This window comes from Melanostigma gelatinosum (assembly GCF_949748355.1).
Source record: "Melanostigma gelatinosum genome assembly, chromosome: 18".
Classification (NCBI taxonomy): domain Eukaryota; kingdom Metazoa; phylum Chordata; class Actinopteri; order Perciformes; family Zoarcidae; genus Melanostigma; species Melanostigma gelatinosum.
This window is the reverse complement of record NC_136651.1, coordinates 4,377,348-4,397,123: the sequence shown is the minus strand read 5'-3', so window position 1 is coordinate 4,397,123 and position 19,776 is coordinate 4,377,348. Positions and strand designations below refer to the sequence as shown.

At 44.0% G+C, this 19,776-nt stretch overlaps 1 protein-coding gene across 1 annotated transcript; it reads left to right on the top strand.

Annotated features, from left to right (window-relative positions):
- Positions 1-4,769: 4,769 nt before the first annotated feature.
- On the top strand, positions 4,770-8,710 carry LOC306792137 (protein CutA homolog; the record flags this gene model as incomplete). The annotated part of the gene is made up of 6 exons (XM_079289158.1): positions 4,770-4,871; positions 5,380-5,528; positions 5,659-5,718; positions 6,408-6,453; positions 6,554-6,603; positions 8,608-8,710. The coding sequence occupies 6 exons, from the start codon at positions 4,770-4,772 to the stop codon at positions 8,708-8,710; spliced, it is 510 nt and encodes a 169-aa protein (XP_079145284.1).
- Positions 8,711-19,776: the final 11,066 nt, after the last annotated feature.

Below are 19,776 nucleotides of genomic sequence, written 5' to 3'. Positions count from 1 at the left end.
TGCAGGACATTCACACAACTTTAAACCATATTTATAGTTGTACTAATAGCGAATAGTTTTACCTGAGAAAAAAAGTTTTGAACAGGCCTACTTCTTCGACCACTGTCAAAAACAACATTCCGAGTGAGAGAGAGGGTGAAAAGTAAAACAAGATGGCGGATTCCTGAGGCCCCCAAATCACTAAATCCGCCCCTGAAAAACACCCAGGTCACGATTACTCGCAGTCAAAAACTTCAGCAAAAGTTTTTCCCAAATAGGTGTATTAGTTACTTTAGTTATAAAGTAGAGGATTGATTTAATTGGTGAAAGTGTTTTGCTGGCGGTGAACGTTAATAGTTGGTTAGTATCAAGTCTTACATTGGGAAACACGGAAAAACACACCCAAGGCTGGGCTTACTCGTGGTCAAATGGTGAAATGCACTCTGGGTCGACGCTGCTTCCAGTTGACTATCTGCTCATGTTGACTCCAGGCAAGCGAAGAAGAGTTCTCTTGAAAAGTGAAATTCAGTCCATGAGCCGCGGTCCCCTCGCAACGACGAGCTTGACTGTCAATTCAAAGTTTATTAACATTGAATGTGTCTTAATTGCACTAAAGTCGACAAAGCACTCCCTTGGGTCCCCAGCAATACATCCGCCAGATCAGCTGTTCTGGAGATATCCATAGGACGGACGGACGGACGGACGGACGGAATCTTTGCTTCGTTGTTATATTATCTGAAATCTCTTAGCATATGTATTGTTATGCGTTCAACGTCAAAGTGCATACTATATGAGCTAGACACCAAACATTTCAAATGTAATGGTCGTCATTCACAGCATCCCTCTTAAAAGTATTCAGGATGAATACTTTTAAGAGGATTTGTGAAATGTAGGTGAAGACATGAAGAGCAGCGTTTTTCTTCAGTTGTAAGCCCCTTTGGAAAACACACACACACCCTCTCCTTCCATCACGTCTCCACTGCTCATCCTCCACTTTATTGCCTGCAGGCACTCTAACTTGGAGTCTGAACTTATTATGCTTCTCCCTTCTCTGAATTTTGGTGCACTCAGCCTGTGAATGGAGAAGGAATGAGTTCATTCTACCTGCGTCAGCACGGGGAACGGTTATGCTGCAGACGAGTTCGGCCAGGACAGTGTAATGAGGAAGCACAGGTTCTTCTGCGCCCCGCCTCCCCTCCCGCGCTGGGGATCGGCTTCTCCCTCTCAACCAATCAAGCGTGACGTGATTTAAGCCTCCCGCCGCTGCAGGTGAGCTCCACGAGAACAGATACATGAAAATGTTTAACTTTTCCCTGTAAGATTGCTCCAGGCTCTCTGTCCTATCTCAAACCCAATCAACCAAAACGCTCCATTTCTCTCTCTTTGTCTTTACTCCCCCCAGTCAGCCTGTCCCCACTGTGTCTCTCCATTTTGCACACGATCACACCTTTGGCCTCACCTCCCAGAACTAGGGAAATAGCGATGACAAATCTTTCCTCTCGGCAGGGATTGCTGGAGGGATTTCTTTCACTGATGGTGGCTGATTCTTTCGTGCTGTGTTCCACAAAGGCAACGCTCCCCTTTACTCTGCTTTCTGCTCGCGGCAAGCATTGAGCTTAAATGCTTAACCGTGGTTTTGGGTATGAACAGTGTGCTTATGTTGCTAAACAAACATAAATACTCGAGTTTTGCAATCTTTTTTTTTTCTGGGGGGCACAGACGAAATAAACAACATGACAGTCAGTTCAGTCTTCTGATAAATGCCCTCGTGCGCTCCAGTTGTTTTGACAGAGGGCAATAAAAATAGAAGAAGATCGAGGGACGGAATGGAGGGAAGATGACAAGATATGGTGTTTGTCTGATCCTTGAGAGGGGAGAGGTTTCATTACCCTCGGGACTTCAGCAGAGGATTTTTTTTTCTTCCTCGCTGCTTGTCACAATTGCGGCGCTGCTACAGATACTTCTGTGTTTTTAGTCACTCAGGGATTTCAGCGGCACCAGCAGGGGCCAGACAGCCCAGGAATCAGCAGTGATGGATGCTCGTGTCGGTCCTGGAGGATGGAGGGGTCGCCGGGGTTCACGGCAGTGATGGAGACACTTCCCTCGGCCCCAACGACTTTTTTAATTAACCTCTTTGGGAGGACCGGCCTCTTCCTTTAGAGGTAATCACAGCCCGGAAAGTCCCTTCATTAGGACTTATCTGACCTCGGCGTGTCCGGTTGTGTTCGCGGTGTCTGACCCTACATCCTCCACCTCCCATTCAGTGCAGTAATGGGCACCGCCACACAGAAAGGGAGACACTGGCAGTGAATGTACCGAGTGAGCCCTTTCGGAGTTTCAATTCTCTGTAACCTCTCCGTTTCCGTGTTCACACACCTCGCTCCATTCATCCCTCTAATTCTCCCAGCTAGAATTCGCTCTATTTCACAGCGAAGGCAACTTTGTTGATCCCACCGAGAGACATTCGCAGTTTAATAGAGAATCAGGCAAGGCTTGCCAGATGCCGCTGCACTTTTCCTCGTCTCGTCTCTCATTGCTGCTCTCACTGTGGACCTTGTGGCCTCATTATGGACAAACCGACAAGAAAGAGACCGAAATAAAATGTATCCTATTTTTCATATTAGGCTTCTAAAGGGACAAACAGGCCTCAGCGCTCCTTAGGGGAAGTGAACCCCTCTGAGTGATGCCCCAGAACAAGCAGATCAAACGCCTCTCCTGCGGCTCCCCGCCTTTATTTCATCTCTCTATTTTGGTTTGCCTTCTTTCATGTTGGGCAACAGTGGCTTAAGTGGCTCTGTTGGAGCTCTCTGAGGGGCTCTCAAATGAAGCGCGTGTGAACTCGGGGAAATAAATTGGTTTGTTCTGAAGCTGCGAGGCCCGTGGCGCCCCCTGCTGTTCGCTCTGTGATCCGTGCAGCGTCCGATGGCGGCGGGAGAGGTCAAGACAAATAAAAACGGACTAGGATGAGTCACGCAACTTGCTTTGTTGGAGCATTTGCATTTCATCTCAGGCGATGTGAGTTGTGTACATGCTAAGTGAACACTCTACATTTAATGCATTCACAATGGAAGGAGGGACATGAATAGAGAAATGCATGGACCCACAACTCCCCCATGTGGACGTCCTTTATAAAACACCTTTTTGAAAATCTTCAGTGAGCTGACTTCTGGTACTTTGACACATCCTGTTGAATATTCCAACTTATTTTAACCAACAAACATATCACTGATATACCGACTTTCTTTTTCTCAACTAATCCGTCGTATACGTCTAGTTTCCCCAACATACTTCTGTACTTGGCCAATGGAATGCCAAGCAGAGGGTTTGGTTGGCTTGCGCTCGCTTCAACAATCCACCTTCTGAATTATTCATATTTCTTTAAGATTCCCTTTTCTCTGAATCTTCCTCATTCCCATGCATCCTATAGCAGGGTCCTTGGCTTTTCTATTCAGCTTATCTGACAGTTGCTTTAGTCACCGTGTGTGACGGTGATGTGTGTGTGTGTGTGTGTGTGTGTGTGTGTGTGTCGACATGAGACTGGCCTTCTGCCAGCAGAGAGGCTCAGCGAACAGGAGGATACAGAGACTTTCTCTTTGGCTCCGTGCCTCTGCATGTTTGTTTCCGTGCTGTTCATCTGCACATGTTTTCCTCTCGTTACAGAGTAATCAGCGTGTTCATTGTGAAGACAAACACACATCTGTGTTGTTCAGGTGCAAAGTGTTGATTGTGCTCTGCCACTCTAAGCTCCTTCCTCTCCTGCTTAAAAGACTCATCGCAGTTATAATAGTTTGCAACAATGTGTCCCTTAAACGTTATCATTCACACAAATGGTGTCTTTGGAACTTCACCATCTGGGCATTTAAAGTTTACAACTCACTGCAGCAACTAAAGAGCTGATAATGGTGTAGTTGCTGCGTTGAGGCTTTGTGGAGACTGTGCAATGTTGTTCTTTTCTTTCACATAAATAAAAAGGGATATGTGGATCTCATGCATTGTGCTGTATTGATTTGTTCTGTTCCAGACAGAAGCCTTTTCATTTGTAAAACATGTCAACAAAACAAACCAGCAAACCACAAGGAATGAAGGCACGGGTGAGAAACTATTGGGACATTTTACTTCAACCGTGTTTACTTCATATAGTTGAGGCTCTTAAATCCCATTCTGCTGTACCTGAAGGAATGCACATTGCCAAATCAAGCTCCGGACTCCATCAATACTCATTATGTATAAAGGTATTGGAGTGTGAAGCATTCCCATTGATTGAATACAAGAAAGTTATGTTACTAAAGTCTAAATCACAACACGAGTGCATTTTCACCGCTGAAGGACATTCTTATGAAACTGTTATCATTCTTCTCATTTGGTGAGTTCACCGCTTTAAATTGCCGCCCTGAGCCCGTTGCGTTCATACGGTAAAGGGACGATCCGAAACAGATTATGACCCGGGCCACGGAGGGCAGGGCGGCCGAAGGTGAACCGGCAGTTTTATTGGTCACCGGCGCGTCAGGAAGTGTCAAGCAACCAATTGAACGGCGCGGAGATTTATCCCTCGCCTTTGACAGTCCGACCCTAAAGTGCGTGTCAACACAATGCACGTCCTCTATCATAAAAGAAAGAAGGCAATGCCTTCCCTGAAGGTTCTTTTTTTTCCTCTCTTTCTTTCACAAAGCAGCTGTTTGATCGCGGGCTGAATGACGGAACGCGGATCCTCCTCGGAGAGAGTCTCAGCGGATTTCTGAACCAAGTGCGCGCCTCTTCCTGTGCGCACCAGGCGGACCGGACTGCGGGAGATGACATTTGCTGCGACTAATAGGATGGAGTGGCTGCTCCGACGCGTGAAAGAGGCTGTCGTCCTCTCTGCGTGTCGATCGGTGCTGCTCGTGTCATGCTTGGTAAGAAGAGCTGCATTGTGTCATGATCACTTTTAATCATTTCTCGTTTGAAAAACTTTGAGGAAAAAAACTCCAGTGATCCACAAGGCGATGGGATTTGCTACATTGCTATTGATTGTATTTATTCAACCAGAGGCTATTTGTGTAGGATGAGCCGTGTCTGGCTGTGATGCTGTGCGGGGAAGTAGGATGGATTATAAATTGGTCACTGCGTCCAAACCCAAGGCCGATACTCATTTATCTGTGACAGACAGCGCCAAATAATAAGAGGATAAACACTGAATCCAATCCTAACACGGCAATCCTTTCAGAGGCCAGCAGATAATTAAATTGAGTTATACATGTGCATCATCCAAACATCGAAGAAGCCAAATGTCCAAATCATTGATGTCAGATGTAAAAACATCAGCCCGGGATGTCACAAACATGCTGTTAAAGTCTGTAAGGTGACTCTTCAACATGTCAACACATTGAGATGTCCCTTATTGCACCCGACCCCCTTCCGTAGCTCTTGGTCCTGTCCGTGTCCATGTATCCTGGGCTGTGGTCCATTGGGGTCCAGCTTCATTCAGCCCTCACAGGGAGCTATGTGCCAGGCCACCACTCTGTTCTTCTCATCAACAGTCCCACCGAAGAGGCAGCCAAGGACATCGGCAGGTACAGTGCTCCAGGTTTCAATTTGTGAACTGATTAATCAGCTCAAACACATCAAAAGGAATTGTTCCACATGTTGGGACCTCTAAAGCTCACCAACATGTCCGTCCTACCATTCTGCCTTTCTTTCCAGGGCGATCATGGAGAGGCGGCTGGCAGCCAGCATTAACATTCTCTCCAGGACCTCCACAATGTAAATCATATTTTCCCTCCACCTTGACACACCATTGTACCCGGCCGGGGCGCCAGCACAGAGGCTACAGCTCTGTTGTTCTGTCCCTCACATGTGCCGACACTTATGTGCACTTAAACACAACGTGTTCTTTTTCTCAACACCACTTAACAAGGAAACCACAAGCTGAAAGGAGCGCATCTCGATGCTTTTATCAGTTTTCCCATCACTCGAAGCTGAGTGGCAGTCAGCCTTCGGAGCGCTTTCGTTTATATGCATGGATGAGCTTTCCTGTTAATGCATAAACCACACGTTTAACAAGAGCGGAAGAAGAAGTCAGGGTGGAGGGTAACTGAATAGAAAAGGAGTTTCTGTTATATCCAGGTTTATTTAATCTTACACTTCAACATTTATTTTGACATTTCAAATGTTCTTTCCTCTCTTTCCGTATCCTTTAGAAAAAGCATCATGTTTAAAAGCAAAGAGGCAGTTATGCATCTGACACTATAAAAGCCTCTGGTACAGTTTGACAGTCTTACTCTGAGTCACAGCAGCCGTAAAGAATGGTTGGCCAAGGTTTGATTGATGTGTTAATTCAGAAAATACAGTCATTTATGAAAATGATTTTACTGAATTATGCTTTTCAGTCCACCATGTACTCGTGTGCTACATGGTGCAGTTCTAATGGCTTGGGTCTTCTGCTTCTTCAGATACTATTGGAAAGGAGAAATCCAGGATGCCAGTGAAGTTCTGATGGTGAGCTTACTGAGAAAGTCCGTCTGTGATAAACACGTACTGAACAGGAATGCTGGAGTAGAACGCGGGAGTGTAAGATGAGATGTCACTGTTGTTGCAGCTGGTGAAAACAAAGACCTCCAGGATTCAGCAAGTCGTAGATTTTGTGAGGTGAGCGGTTGCTTTATGTAACGGACAGCTCAGATTGTTGACAACCGTGCAATGCTTAAGGTGTGTACTTCCAACTAGGACCTGATTGTGTACTTGAAATGACTCCCTGGTAGTTCTTAACAACCTCCAGTGGGCCACTGCACTGGTGAACAAAACCAGTCACTGTCATCAAACAAGCGTTTTATTCATGGGAAAAAAAGCATATTACCGAATATATAGCAACACGTTATCACTGCCCAACGCTTCAAACACCGCAGCTTGATCGGTGGCTGATATCGGGGCACCCTCTAGTGTCTGTATGTCGACTTTCATTAACTCCAATGTAAACCCGTGTTAAAAAGGTCAGAGCACCAGACGTCGTATTAAGAGCGAGGAACTCCGTGTAGGTGGGAGGAGAAGGAGAACAGGACGCTTCAGCTTCAACATATTTTTTAGATGTTAGACTTTAAGGAAAATGGGAAATCTCCTCTGCTTTTGTTAAAAGTGTTTGATCAAGAATGTAACTACATCTTTATAGAATTGCAGAAGATAAACTGCATACTTATCACACATATACACGACTTGAAACAGCTATTACACTGCAACAACATCCAATAACCACGAGGAGTAAATCATCTATATTTCTGCTCATTTGACCATTTGTGATTGCAGCATCAGACGGTTAGACTTGTGTATGTGCCAAGCTGTCATGGCATCTATTTGGGTTGAAAAGTCCAGGTTGGAAATCATTGGAATTAGCAGGAACCCGAAATGGTTGCTGCTTCCCACTTGGCCACAGTGCAGACGCTCTTCTCGCGTGCTCTCTGTTATTTTGGGCACTTTTTCTTCCTACTTGTCTCAAACTACAAAACATTTAAGGACGTTTCCTTTAAACTGAACTAGAAGAGACTTACATGGACAGCTATCTTTAAATGACGCCGTACCTTTCCCGAGACTCACTGAGACAAAAGCAGTGGATTCATGTGTTGTGAGTGGGATTTCTAGGAGACGCCGTTATCAGAGACGTAAGCGGTTAAATATCCAGGAGCTACGATTTGTGACATGAAAGAGAAGAATCCTTATCTGATAAATAAACACCAAAATGAATCATAGTATTCTACATGTGGGGGCGAAGGATATTCACAGACTATATAAACCAGGATTTCATTGAACTGTTTACTTGTCTGGACAAACTGGAAGGGCAGATTTGTATCAGTGAACCACCGCCAGCGTTCATCAGAGGGATCAGCGGGTTCCACGGAGCCTTATCACTGAACGCATGGCTCGGCAAAACCTGCGCTCTGAAGAGGATCAACTGTATTGATACCTTCAATCTGTTCTGCCTGTTCTGCCTCCTTTCCGCATTGCCTTGGACTGCGTGGTTATTGATGGTGATTTTAACATTTCATGTCCCCCAGGACAGCAGCACCAACTAACTGTGTCGTTTTCTGGATGAACATGGACCGACTCCGCACGCTCGGGACTTAATCATCTCGGAGCCTCTCAACATTTCTCTGGTTGTGGTGACTGGTGTTGCCCTTTCTGATCTTTCCCGCATTTTCTTTCACAGTCTACGCACAAAACATGTTCCAGCAGTTAATCACGAAAACAGCATATCGCTCTACACACCAGTGAATTATTCATTTGTTCAAAGTATAAAAAAAGACTTTACATTTATAATTTAGAACGGAGAATCGAAAGGCAAGTCCTCCTTCTCCTACGTGACAGCCAAATGCAATAATAATGCACGTGACTTATTTGATATGTTGACCGGCTGACACACCCTCCTGTATCAGCCGGCCCTGGACCTTTAAATTATGCAATGAATGCCTCCTTCTTCATGGACAAAACAGTCAAATGAGACAAGCTGTCAGTTGCTCCACATTGGCCTTGCATTGGATCTCAGTGATGGCCTCAGCATATTCGACTTTTTTTTGTCTAGGACAGATATCATTGCGTGTTCATCGATATGAAGCAATGCTGCATCTTATCTGACATGCTTGTGTTTGCGCGGGTCCCTTTCAGGTCTCTCCACCCTTATGCAAACCCAGAAGTCCTCAGCTTCCCGGTGGAGGACGGCAGTCTGGCGTACATGAAGTGGATGGATGAAGCCATTCCGGACGACTGATACACCGTTAAAGTCAAAGCCAATCTCTGCATGGACTGCAGCCGAACAAGGACTCTGAGTCACGCGCACAGCCTGCTGTTTGAGGGCTTTGGATGGAAGGATTCGGAAAGCATACATTACTGCTATTTTGTTATTTTGACCTTTTCATTGTTAATTCCCCTTCGTACTGTGGAGATTTGATTGCAGTCCTTTAAAGAGCTTTGTACCACAGTCATAGACAATACTTGCTTCTGATTGACTGGCAGGCATCAGCTATAGCATTTCATAACAGGATGCTTCAAGCATCCCTTTTCGACCGGTCAGTTTTAAGGCAAAGTATATTTTCCCGTCGGTAACCTCCATGATCTACTTCTGCTTTGTGCCGTGGTGTTCACGGTAAACTCTCACTGGTTAAACGGACACATAGAAGCTTTTTTAAGTAGAAATCTGCATTTACATTGCTGCACCTCAGAGTTTCCTTTATTGAAACACACAACTGTTGGCCTTGTGTACTGTATTTACAAGTAAAAAGGCAACTGCTGAATGTCAGCACCGCTTTGTTCCAGGCGTGATCGTACATCTTGAACCCGTCTCTCCCTTGCATTTCTAATGACCAATTATGAAGCTTTATCATTTGTTGTGCTTGCATCTTGAAGAGCTGATGCTGATCTGATCAGCTCTCCCTTGAATCACACATCCTTGATCTCCACAGGAACAGTCTGGCCAAATGAAACCTAAATTGAATCACAAGAACAAACTAATTTGTTACTCAGCCTTCGGCTACACGTGCATATCTCGACAGCACCACAGGTCTTGTTATCTGGATTCTTGCTTTCACAAATAATGATTGGAAATACAGTACACGACCACGGAGGTTTAACTCATTACATTTCAAAAAATAACTGAACATTCTAAATGACATCAGAGTCGCCACCGTGCCTTATTTGTGCTTATACAGGTCAGCCGTGCACGCTTACCGCACGAAACAAAAATGCGCGCTCGGTCTGCAGAAAGTGTTTCCGGCATGAGGCCCCAACAAAAGAAATGCCGACACCGTTCAGTCGGGAGTTGTGTCTGTGGAGCCAAAATAATCCTCCCCATCAGGTCCGGAGATCAGGCCATTTGGTGGCAGTGGTGTGTGTGTGTGTGTGTGTGTGTGTGTGTGTGTGTGTGTGTGTGTGTGTGTGTGTGTGTGTGTGTGTGTGTGTGTGTGTGAGAGAGAGAGAGTGTGTGGGGGGGGGTTTTGTTACTTCAATGCATGATGTACCCATCCACAGCAATGTGTGTGTACATGCCATGTCTGAATGTTCCATACGTACCAACAGATGCCTCTGTGAGTACTGAGGGCTGACTGTGTGAAATAAATATTGCAAAAAAAATGCTGCAATTTGATTAAATGTTCACCAGATGGTGGTGTTTCAATACACATGAAAACATGCCACTGTTACCAGTCATTCCCATGTGGTCCCCATTGACATAATGCAGGCAGATTTTTGTCAGAAACTATTACAAAAACACAATTCACTCATTTGCCCAATTGAAATTGTCTACCTCGAGAGCAGTCTCTCTTTGACTTACGACTAAATGAGGTTCAACCTTATGAAGTGGGCTTATGAAGATGCATACCACTTCGTATATGAGGTTTCTTTTCCACATATTGGTGTCATTATTAATGGCAATTTGCAACGAGCACAGAGCACTGGTTGCTGTGCTCCGACAGTTCGTCTGAACCTCTGTACTCCTGTTGAGATCTTTTATACAGTACATTCAGTCCAAACTATCATTGCTCTATGAATATCATGTAACTTGTGTGAACACAGAGACATATGCTTAGAGACGCTGGCTCTTTTTTTTTTCCTCCCTGTGTGTCAAATTCTCCACGGGATGCAGGATAACTAAGAATAAGCTGTAAGAAACAGACGCCGATAGCGTGCTCCCACTGAGAGATTCAATAAACTGAGGGTGACACTCATGCAGCTATCTAGCAAGACAAGGTGGTGATGGTGCTTTTTCACGAACTTGCATAAATTGCAGCCACTGCAGTTAGACAGTAATACTAATCAAGAAAACGGACACGGGGGCATTGAAGTGATGCCAAGGGGGATAACTGACCAGATTAATCTCTTCCTTCAGTCTCAATTATTGAGTCCAAAACGTCTCACATCAGTTGTTTGTGAGGGTGAATAGGGACCGTCTGTGAAGTCCACGGATAAACTTATTGCTCCTTGCATGCATAGTGACAGATGTGGAAGGATGCATAATTACACTGTTTTGGAAAAAAGATAACAGTGCAAACCAGACCTGGTATCATCCAGGCGGCAACCTCCCATTCTCAAACAATAAGCCGTTGCAGAAATGCCTTAAACTTGCATTCATTATAACGGCCACAGGGGGGCGACGCATCTGGTTGCAAAAAAACTTCTAATTGTATAGAAGTCTATGGGAAAATGGCCCTACTCCTCACTTGATTTATTATCCCATTAAACATTGTAAAACATGAGTTTATGGTCTCAATCTTCAGTTTCAATTGTTCTTTAATACAGCATGATGTTCATTGAGTAAATTATGGTTCCATTTAAAGTCAAATTGACAGTTAATCGGGGTATGCTTTAGGGCGGAGCTACCTTTTGATTGACAGGTCGCTACCACAGTGTTATCCGGTCTGGGACTTTCAAAGTGTGTTTTCAGTTCATGTAAGTATGTTTTAACATTTTGTTGGCCTCAATATGTCTTGTCCAGCGTTTAGTTGTACTTAGCTCCACCCTGCTGTGTGACTTCTGCTTCCAAAAATGCAAAAATCCGTCGCCATCAAGGCTTCAAAACGGACAGACGTCACCATGATCGTCCACTTCTTATATACAGTCTATGGAGTCATCTAATGGCCATGGGGTTTTGATCAAGTCAGAAAAAAGACTCAGTCAAGGACAACATCATTAAGAAGACTAGTGTTTGAATTTCTGGTCCGTTATGTAGACACGGTGGCATTTTGCCACTGGCTGCAAATTCAGTAAAGATAAGATCTCTGACACACAGCCAAACTGATGTTGTGGAACATGCGAGCTTTGAATTGGCTTAGCGTTGCAAGGTTACGCGGAAGGGAGGGTCGAGTGATGGCTCAGTGCCTGAGCGAGTAAGCCTATACACATGGTGATTGCTTCCTCTCTCTCCTCAGCACCTCCTCTTCTTCAACCTCCCCGGATCCCTCCCTCCCTCCCGCAATGCTCCTCCCATCTCGCTGCCTCTGTGCACCTCATACATCACCATCTGCAGTACACGTGTTTCGTGTGGGACCTACACACTCAGAGCAAAAGAGAACCAGAAAGAGAGCAATTGAGGATGTGATTGGAGACACTTGGCGAGGTAATGAAGAAGCCAATTTCCTTCTCCCATACCTTGCTCTGTTGCTCGCTCACTCCCTGAGCTGCTACGCGGACTCCGTCATCAAAACACACAGTGAGGCGTGCTGGCTTGCTCACATTCTGTAGCTTGTGGACACACACACACACACACACACCACACTCAGTCTCACACTGGAGGCAACATTCAAGATGCAGCAGCAAGAGAGAATGTCTTCTGATTCCCTGTCAGGTAAATGCAAAAACTGAATGTGTATCTCTGTCATTCCTTTCGCTGTCCTGTCTCATTATCCATCTTGTTTCCCCTCCTTGTTTCACTGTTGCATTAAATGACACACATTCTTATTTCCTCTCTCTGTTGTTTGCCTGGCTTCTCACTCCCCATTATCCCTCTCTATGTCCGTCTGTCCATGTTCCTTTTTGCGTGGCTCTCTTCCTCTTACGTTTGCTCATGAGTACGTGTTGTGCTGTAAGAGTTGATGACCGTGATGATTGTTATTGTGGGAAAACAGGAGGCGTACCTTTGTCCATATGGCAGTGCTGGAGGGAGTACATTAAAGGTGGAGCAGCTCCTGCTACTACAACTGCCTCACACCCAAAGCACAGCTGTGCAAGTACATATGGGCTGGAGAATGTTGCATTCTTCTGACCTAGATCCAATGACAACGCTTGTGCTACTTTCGCTGGGATGCTTGTTTTCCTTAAAATTACACCATGGTTATGTTTGAGCTGATTGTCATATGTGTGTGTGTGTGTTGGTATGAGTGTCCTCAGCCAGCACACTTTGCGTGCTGGATATTCAGTTCATGTAAGACATTTAAAAAGTGATAAATCGAGGCAAGTGGCGTGGTTTGTTGAACAGTGGAAGAGTCCCGTAGAGGCGCATAGTTGATGAGGACGAGCCTGCTGGGGAACTGTGCACACAGCTTTCATTGGTTATGTAATTCATTTGATTGGAGCCTGTGAAGTTAACCTGGAAGGGGGTAAAAAATCGTTGTTGTTGGTTAAGGTGTGTTTATTGAGAGGATTATAGCATTTCAAATCAGGATTAGAGCAACAACTTGTTTTTTTCCCCCATCGTTGCGCAGCATCAAAACTCATTAAGGCTTCTCAATGTGAACAGGATAATTACAGAAACCTGAGAGACGGAAATAATGAGTCTTTGTACGGTGAAGGGAAAGAAAAGTCATTTTGACTCCATTTATACTTTGAATGACTCTAAAGATTAACAGCTAAAATTCAGTTTTTAACAGGCTTTTTTTCTATATCAGCCGCATAATTCAAAAAGTAAACACCTACCTGATTTGCTGCTGGACTGACCATGCATTTATTCATGTATTTATGGATATTTCTGGGTGGGGCGGGTCAGGGGGATCATATCCCAGCATGCTGTGGGCAGAAGACGGGGAAATCAGATCATTATGAAATAAATAGAAAAGGTGCACAGTAACGAAACCATACAACCACCATATGTGCACAAGCTACAGTAACATCAATGAAGGGGTGATATATATGTATGTACATATATATTTGTGACATCTGCTCTGCAAGCTCAACTTGAAACCATTAAGTTGATACAGTTATCTAATTGTCATGGCTCTTACACCTAGCCCATTTTTTTTTTCTTCTTTGCGGGGGTTATCGTTATCAGGAGAATCATGTGATTGGTTGCTTGTGTGCGTCCGTGAGTGAGTGTGCTCCTCTGCGTCTGTCCATGGCTAATCTCGCGTTCTGCTGCAGCAAACGTCACGATATTTTGGGTGGCCAGTTATGGCAGCATGCTCAAGGACCTCTCGTGGTTGCGGTGATTCACATTTTTTCAAAACACCTTTGATGGCCAAGGGAACTACCAGTAAACACACTGCAGCACAATGGCCACAGCTCAACCACTGCTAGTGTGTTTGACGCCTATTGGTGTCTAGATGGAGGTTTGTGGGTTGTATTAATTCACATCACACAATACAGCAATGGCCGTTGCGAACACACCTGGAGAAGATTTCTACTCTACTGAGTGCACCTTTAGTTTCTTATTTGACTTGTCTAAACATCATGATTGAATGACTAAAACAATATCTACTTTTTACGTTTTAAATACACTTCATTGCCTCCACGGTGTTGTTCACGATTTACACTTGAAACACGCCTCCTGCTCTGACACCTCGCCTGTCAGCCATCACCAGTTTCATGCGAGTTCCCGGGTGAAACCGTTATCAGTACATCATTCGGTTCAGGTTGATTCACATCACCTCTACTGCACTGAAGTCTGTTCACAAACCAACAGCACAACAACAACACAGCAGCAGCAGCAGCGCAGCTCTGAGGTGATTGTGGTACAGATGCACTTCTAGCTTCATGGGCTTCTTGGACAGTTGGGCGTTATTAGTAGCGCAGTCTCAGTGTTAACGAGGAAGGCATAATTGTACCCTTAAGTGTATTATAGTAGCCTCCAGTGACAGTAGCAGGTGGCAAGCAGGATTACATAACGTGTGAGTGCGAGAGATAAATGTGAAGGATCACTAGGAGGTAAAACAAGGAAAAGTGTAAAGCACCAATTAAATGAGATGTTTAATGTATCTGAGTGGTAAACACCGTGCACTCTCAGTGTCTTTTAGTTATGCGTTTATGCTGCACGCCTGGTTTCCTGATGACAATACATTTTTCTGATAGCCTTGGCACAGTTTCTACAACAGTTTGAATGTGCAAAGATTCTTAATCAAAGAGCCAAACTGCACTGAAAAGAACTGGCAACAATACATTTACCAAATATGATGCATTTTCCTAAGAGAAGCAGCAAACAATAGACAGCTCTGGCAAAGCCTCGTCTGTATATGATGAAGCACACACAAAACACGTTCACTCCACCAGTAACTGCAAAGTACACGTTAAGAAATCAAATCAAAGCGGTTCCAGTGGTGGGTTTGTGGGTGATAGACCTTTTATGTCATTATTGATTCTCACACATTATGCCTGAATTTCAACAGCAGTCAAATGGATTTGAGTCTGCAGGATTTGTACTTTTCAGTAAAAAAAATGTCAATACAACCATCAAATGCACGAACAAACATGTGCGTGGTTGTGATTAAAGTTAGACTGAAGCTACTCAAAGGTAACTGCAACTTATGCTAGATTTTCCTCATGCATGCCAGGGCACCATTGTCAATTATCGTCCAACAAAAATTGAAATACAAATTTGCATTCCGATGCAACTGGTACATGCACTAGGCAAGGCATTAAAAGGTGTTGGCTCCCTTGAATTGGCACATATCACAGTAAAAATGAGACCGCTCAACAGATAAAGGGAGAGTTGGAACTCTGCTTTGTCCTAAAGGGTGAAACATTGCCCTTTTAAAGTAACTGACAATTCACACACTACAATAAAAATCTAAATACACAACACGTATCAGCCACATAGCACTGAATCCAGAAGCCCAGCACCACCTGCACTGAGCGTCTATTGGAGCCACACAGGTGCCAGCAATTGAGCCTGATTGCCTGAGAAGAGACGCGTCCACAGCTGAGCCACAATTTCAACAAAAGGGAAGAAATGGATTATAATTATCAACACATTGGAGGAGTTTTGGAGAGAATAGATTGCCCCATTTAAAATAAGGATTTTATTTTTTTTTTTCCCTTTTCAGACAAACAGAAAGTAAGATTATCCTTAGTTGTCTCCCTTGGGAGACATTTGTCTCGGGCAAAGTCAACTTCTGCAATATTTGCTTGATGCGAAAGCGTCATAAATTCTGAAATAGATTCTGTGACAACCACAGTTTAAGGTGTAGACAGCATCACTCACATGATTCTCTTCTGTCGGGAATTTTAATTTATTTCCAAATTATTGCTTGGTTTGCCAGTTTCCTGTAAAGACTGTATTTTATCACCCAAGAAATGTCACCATTACAACTCAAAGGAAATCAAAGCTGGATTATGGTTTCAGCGCAGCCTGTTTCTTTAGTTTTTGGTATCACTGCACTTCCTTTATCATGCATTATGTAATATAATAATCCTTTTTGCTAAAAAGGACAAAGAACATCTTTGCTCCACAGAGAAAAAGAAAAGTTATTTTATGGGTTTATGTTGTTGTTTTTTTTAAACCCATTGGATTCATAATTGTATATTTCAGTTACTCATATCTGATACTACTGGGTACAATTCCATCACTAAAAGGCAACTTCACTATTTTGTTACCTGGACAATCTTTTCCCATGTTTTTTTTTTATTGTCTAGAGCCCCTTTACCACTGGACAAAAACCCCACGAACAGGCTTCTATCATCTGGTTGTTTTTTTTATACAGTGGTCAAGGTTACAATATTTCCATCATCTCTGGACTCAGCTGAAAGCCCCCATTAGTCTGGAATCAATGTAGACCCCTTTCCTTTCAATGCATTTTTCAAATCTGGTGGCTAGTTAGACAAAACTTCCAGTAAGTTCTTGATGAACGGTATTTGTTCTTTTTCGACAGCAGCACAATCATCTCTATTACTATTCGGCTAACTGTTGAATGGCTGACTCAACTTAACCTTCCACTTCATTTCCTCCTCGAGTACAGCAGCTGGGTCATGCACCTCAGTGTCAACATCGCCTTCCTGACGGAGAATCAGACAAATGATTTTCAAGCAGCAGCTGCTGAGAGAAACCAAAGTCTGTGTCAGTTTGTATGTAAGCAAATTGCAGTCAAATGTATCACTTCCTACGCAACAGCCAGGAGATTTTACTCAAAAGCTGGTATTGCTGATACTAAGCCAAAAGGTGATTGGAGTTCACATCCACAGAGCTACTTAATGGACATTAAAACGTTCTCCTATTGACCCAAATCTATAGTTTTGTTTTGCAAATCAGTCCTTCTGTTTCGTTTTTGGCTTCGAGTTTTTTTCAGTTTGATTATTTTTCAAGTGCATTCAATCAGACTGTGTTGTCACGGCAACACAGGGACACAATGTTACTTGCACACAGTCCCTTTTCACATTTAGTTTTCACAGTCTAGCTGTTAGCAAGAGAAGTTAACAAACTGTGTGTGTGCGTGTGTGCGTGTGTGTGTGTGCGTGCGTGTGTGTGTGTGAGAGAGACAATGAGTGGGCATGCTAAGGAGCCAATGGACCTGACTGGAAACAGGGGGGCCACTTGACACAGTAGGTGAGAACCAACTTAGCCCTCCAAACCCAACCGCCCATGTCATGGCAATCACATTTAGTTTTCGGATTTCAAATCATAAACGTTGTTTTTACCGCTCCAATTCGATGGCCAAGCACAATCACGCACATCCGTTTTTTATTTGAGGTGTGACATTTTGTGGCATTTTGGATTCATTTCAAATGACATAACCTTTTTAATTTCTTGCAGTCTATTTCTTGCTCAAGTCTAACCTTTAGATTGTGATGTAATCCGTCTCACGCTGCTGGTTTCTCGCGTCGAGCCGGATGTGACAGTTACACGACATAGAAGTTGCCGTGAAATGAACTTCTGACAACGCTGCAACCGCAGGCTTTTCTTCCAGTATTCTAATATATTATTTATATTTGATCAACTGTGAGGCCAATACTGAGGGAAATTGAATACAACTAGATCGTAGTGGGTAGTATCGATACCTTGCCATATTTATTATTACCCAAGTGGTGATGTGCCATCGTGATCAGTGTGTATGAGACCCTTTGAAACCCTTTGCACAGGCTACTGGAGGGTCACAACATCTCCTTGTACAGCTCCAACAACATGTATGCCATGTTGTTTAGAAGCAAACGGATAGTGTCGTGAGGAGACGAACGTCTGCACGTGTCCTTCTATTGTCCTTGTACAATGTTTGCTTTGAAACTCCAGAAGTTGTCAGTTGCGTGGGTTGTCTCTGCACCAGTGTCGCCAAGACGACCTCCTGTGTGCTTGGCGAGCGCAGTGACAGTGATTCATAAGAGCTTGAACAACTGATGATTCCATCGTCTCCTCACCTGACTGAGGCCTGCGACTCTAGATTATATTTTAATTGACGAGCAGAAGCTACAGAACTGATCGAGCTTCATATTCGTGCAGCAGCGACAGAGTTTCTTCTTTTTCCAGCTTGCTCCATTGTGCCACTGACTTCTTCACAGAGCACTTCTGGCCTTGTGCCTGTAGTATCTTCACGCTCCTAGAGCGCATTTAATACTGCCGTCTCTCTGAGCCTGTTACTTGACAGCTATGGTTCAGTGACACCCTTGAGTCCGCATGTGTTTCAATGACATCCTCTGGAGCTTTAGAGAAAACGCCGCTTGTGGAATCTCATCTCGGCGCGTTAAAACAAGATTACCTTGTGCGTTTGCATCCTCTCTGTCTCTGCGTCTCGTGGCATTTATTTGCTTGCGTAGTATTCTTTGAAAAGCTCTGAGAGGAAGTTCAATCACTCTGCATGTGGGCTTACCTTGTGGCCTTTGCGGCGCTGCTTTGAATGAGCAGAGAACAAGATGGAGCTTTCCATCAGCAGCGCAACGCAATCCTGGGGCTCTAAATCTGTCAAAGCTGCGTCAGAGCACGCTGGTGTAGCCAGCGGCATGGATTTATATCTGACTATTCAAATGGATGCATGTCTTCCTAAGTGCCCCTAAGTGCCCCTAAGTCTTTTTGTGGATATTGTCTGCGTAAAAGCAACTCTTTTGAATTCAAATATGTAAATTGAATCACATGGGTATTTTTGGCGAGAAAGGTGTAGAATATAATTACATTTTGTATTCCAAACTTCTGCAGAAGTCTGATTTAGGTCAGCTGAGAAGACTGGAATCCATATTATGTGGGAGTCGTAGGTGCACAGACTGCTTTGTGATGAAAGTCTCTTTGTTTTCACAGCACTTGTGTGCCAGCCATGAACACAACCTAAAATAACCTGAGGAAAAATAAGTCGTTTATTGAATTCATAACCTCGCTAACATCTGTTTTCTTTAGATTAGGCTCACAATGCAGTCGTCATGGTAGATCAAGAAGGCAGCCTACATACTCTCGCCTCTTCTGTGCTTCAGCTTCACACACAGTGTTGGATCAAATCCTCTTTTGCAGTTTTTTTTCCGTCCCTCACTCACAATATGTTCTTCTGCAATTTCTAACAAAATGTCTCTCCTCCAAAATATTGATCTCATACCATTAGGGCCTTTTTGTATTTCCTCCATCAATACCTGACAGAAGGACTCTGTAGCAACTGAAAGGTGAGGTTTATTGTCATATTGCAGAGATCTGCTAATGGGGGATGATGCTGTGCAGCTATTGATCAGCTATTGATCTCACTCGGCCTATTGAGCAGCACAGCACGGCTTTAAAGTAAACGCAAATACAATGCGGCCATGCTTGTCATCTGAGTTAGATTCGAACATCCAGCTGCTTATCTTTCACACACAAGAGTGAAACGCACTTATCCATGACGCCGTGCTTTCTTGAGCACAGGCGTCAGTGCGCGCACACGTGAGTCCAATGAATACGTGACCCGTGGTCTCTTTCCTCTGCTGTTCATTCGAGCCTCATTAAAACGTGCTTGATGACATAACTGCCCTGCAATCGAAGGTAACGATACAAAGAGAGCAGACTGATGCGTAACATAATCGTGCCCTCATGAATTCAAATGTAATCAAAAACAAGGATCTCGTTGCTTCAAGATAGAAACACTTACAAAGAGAGACTTTTCACATTGCCATTTAATTAAATCAATTGTGTTTTAGCTGGGCACGGTACATGTTAAACACATATTGCACGTCTAGACCGCGTCCATTTCTGCTGTC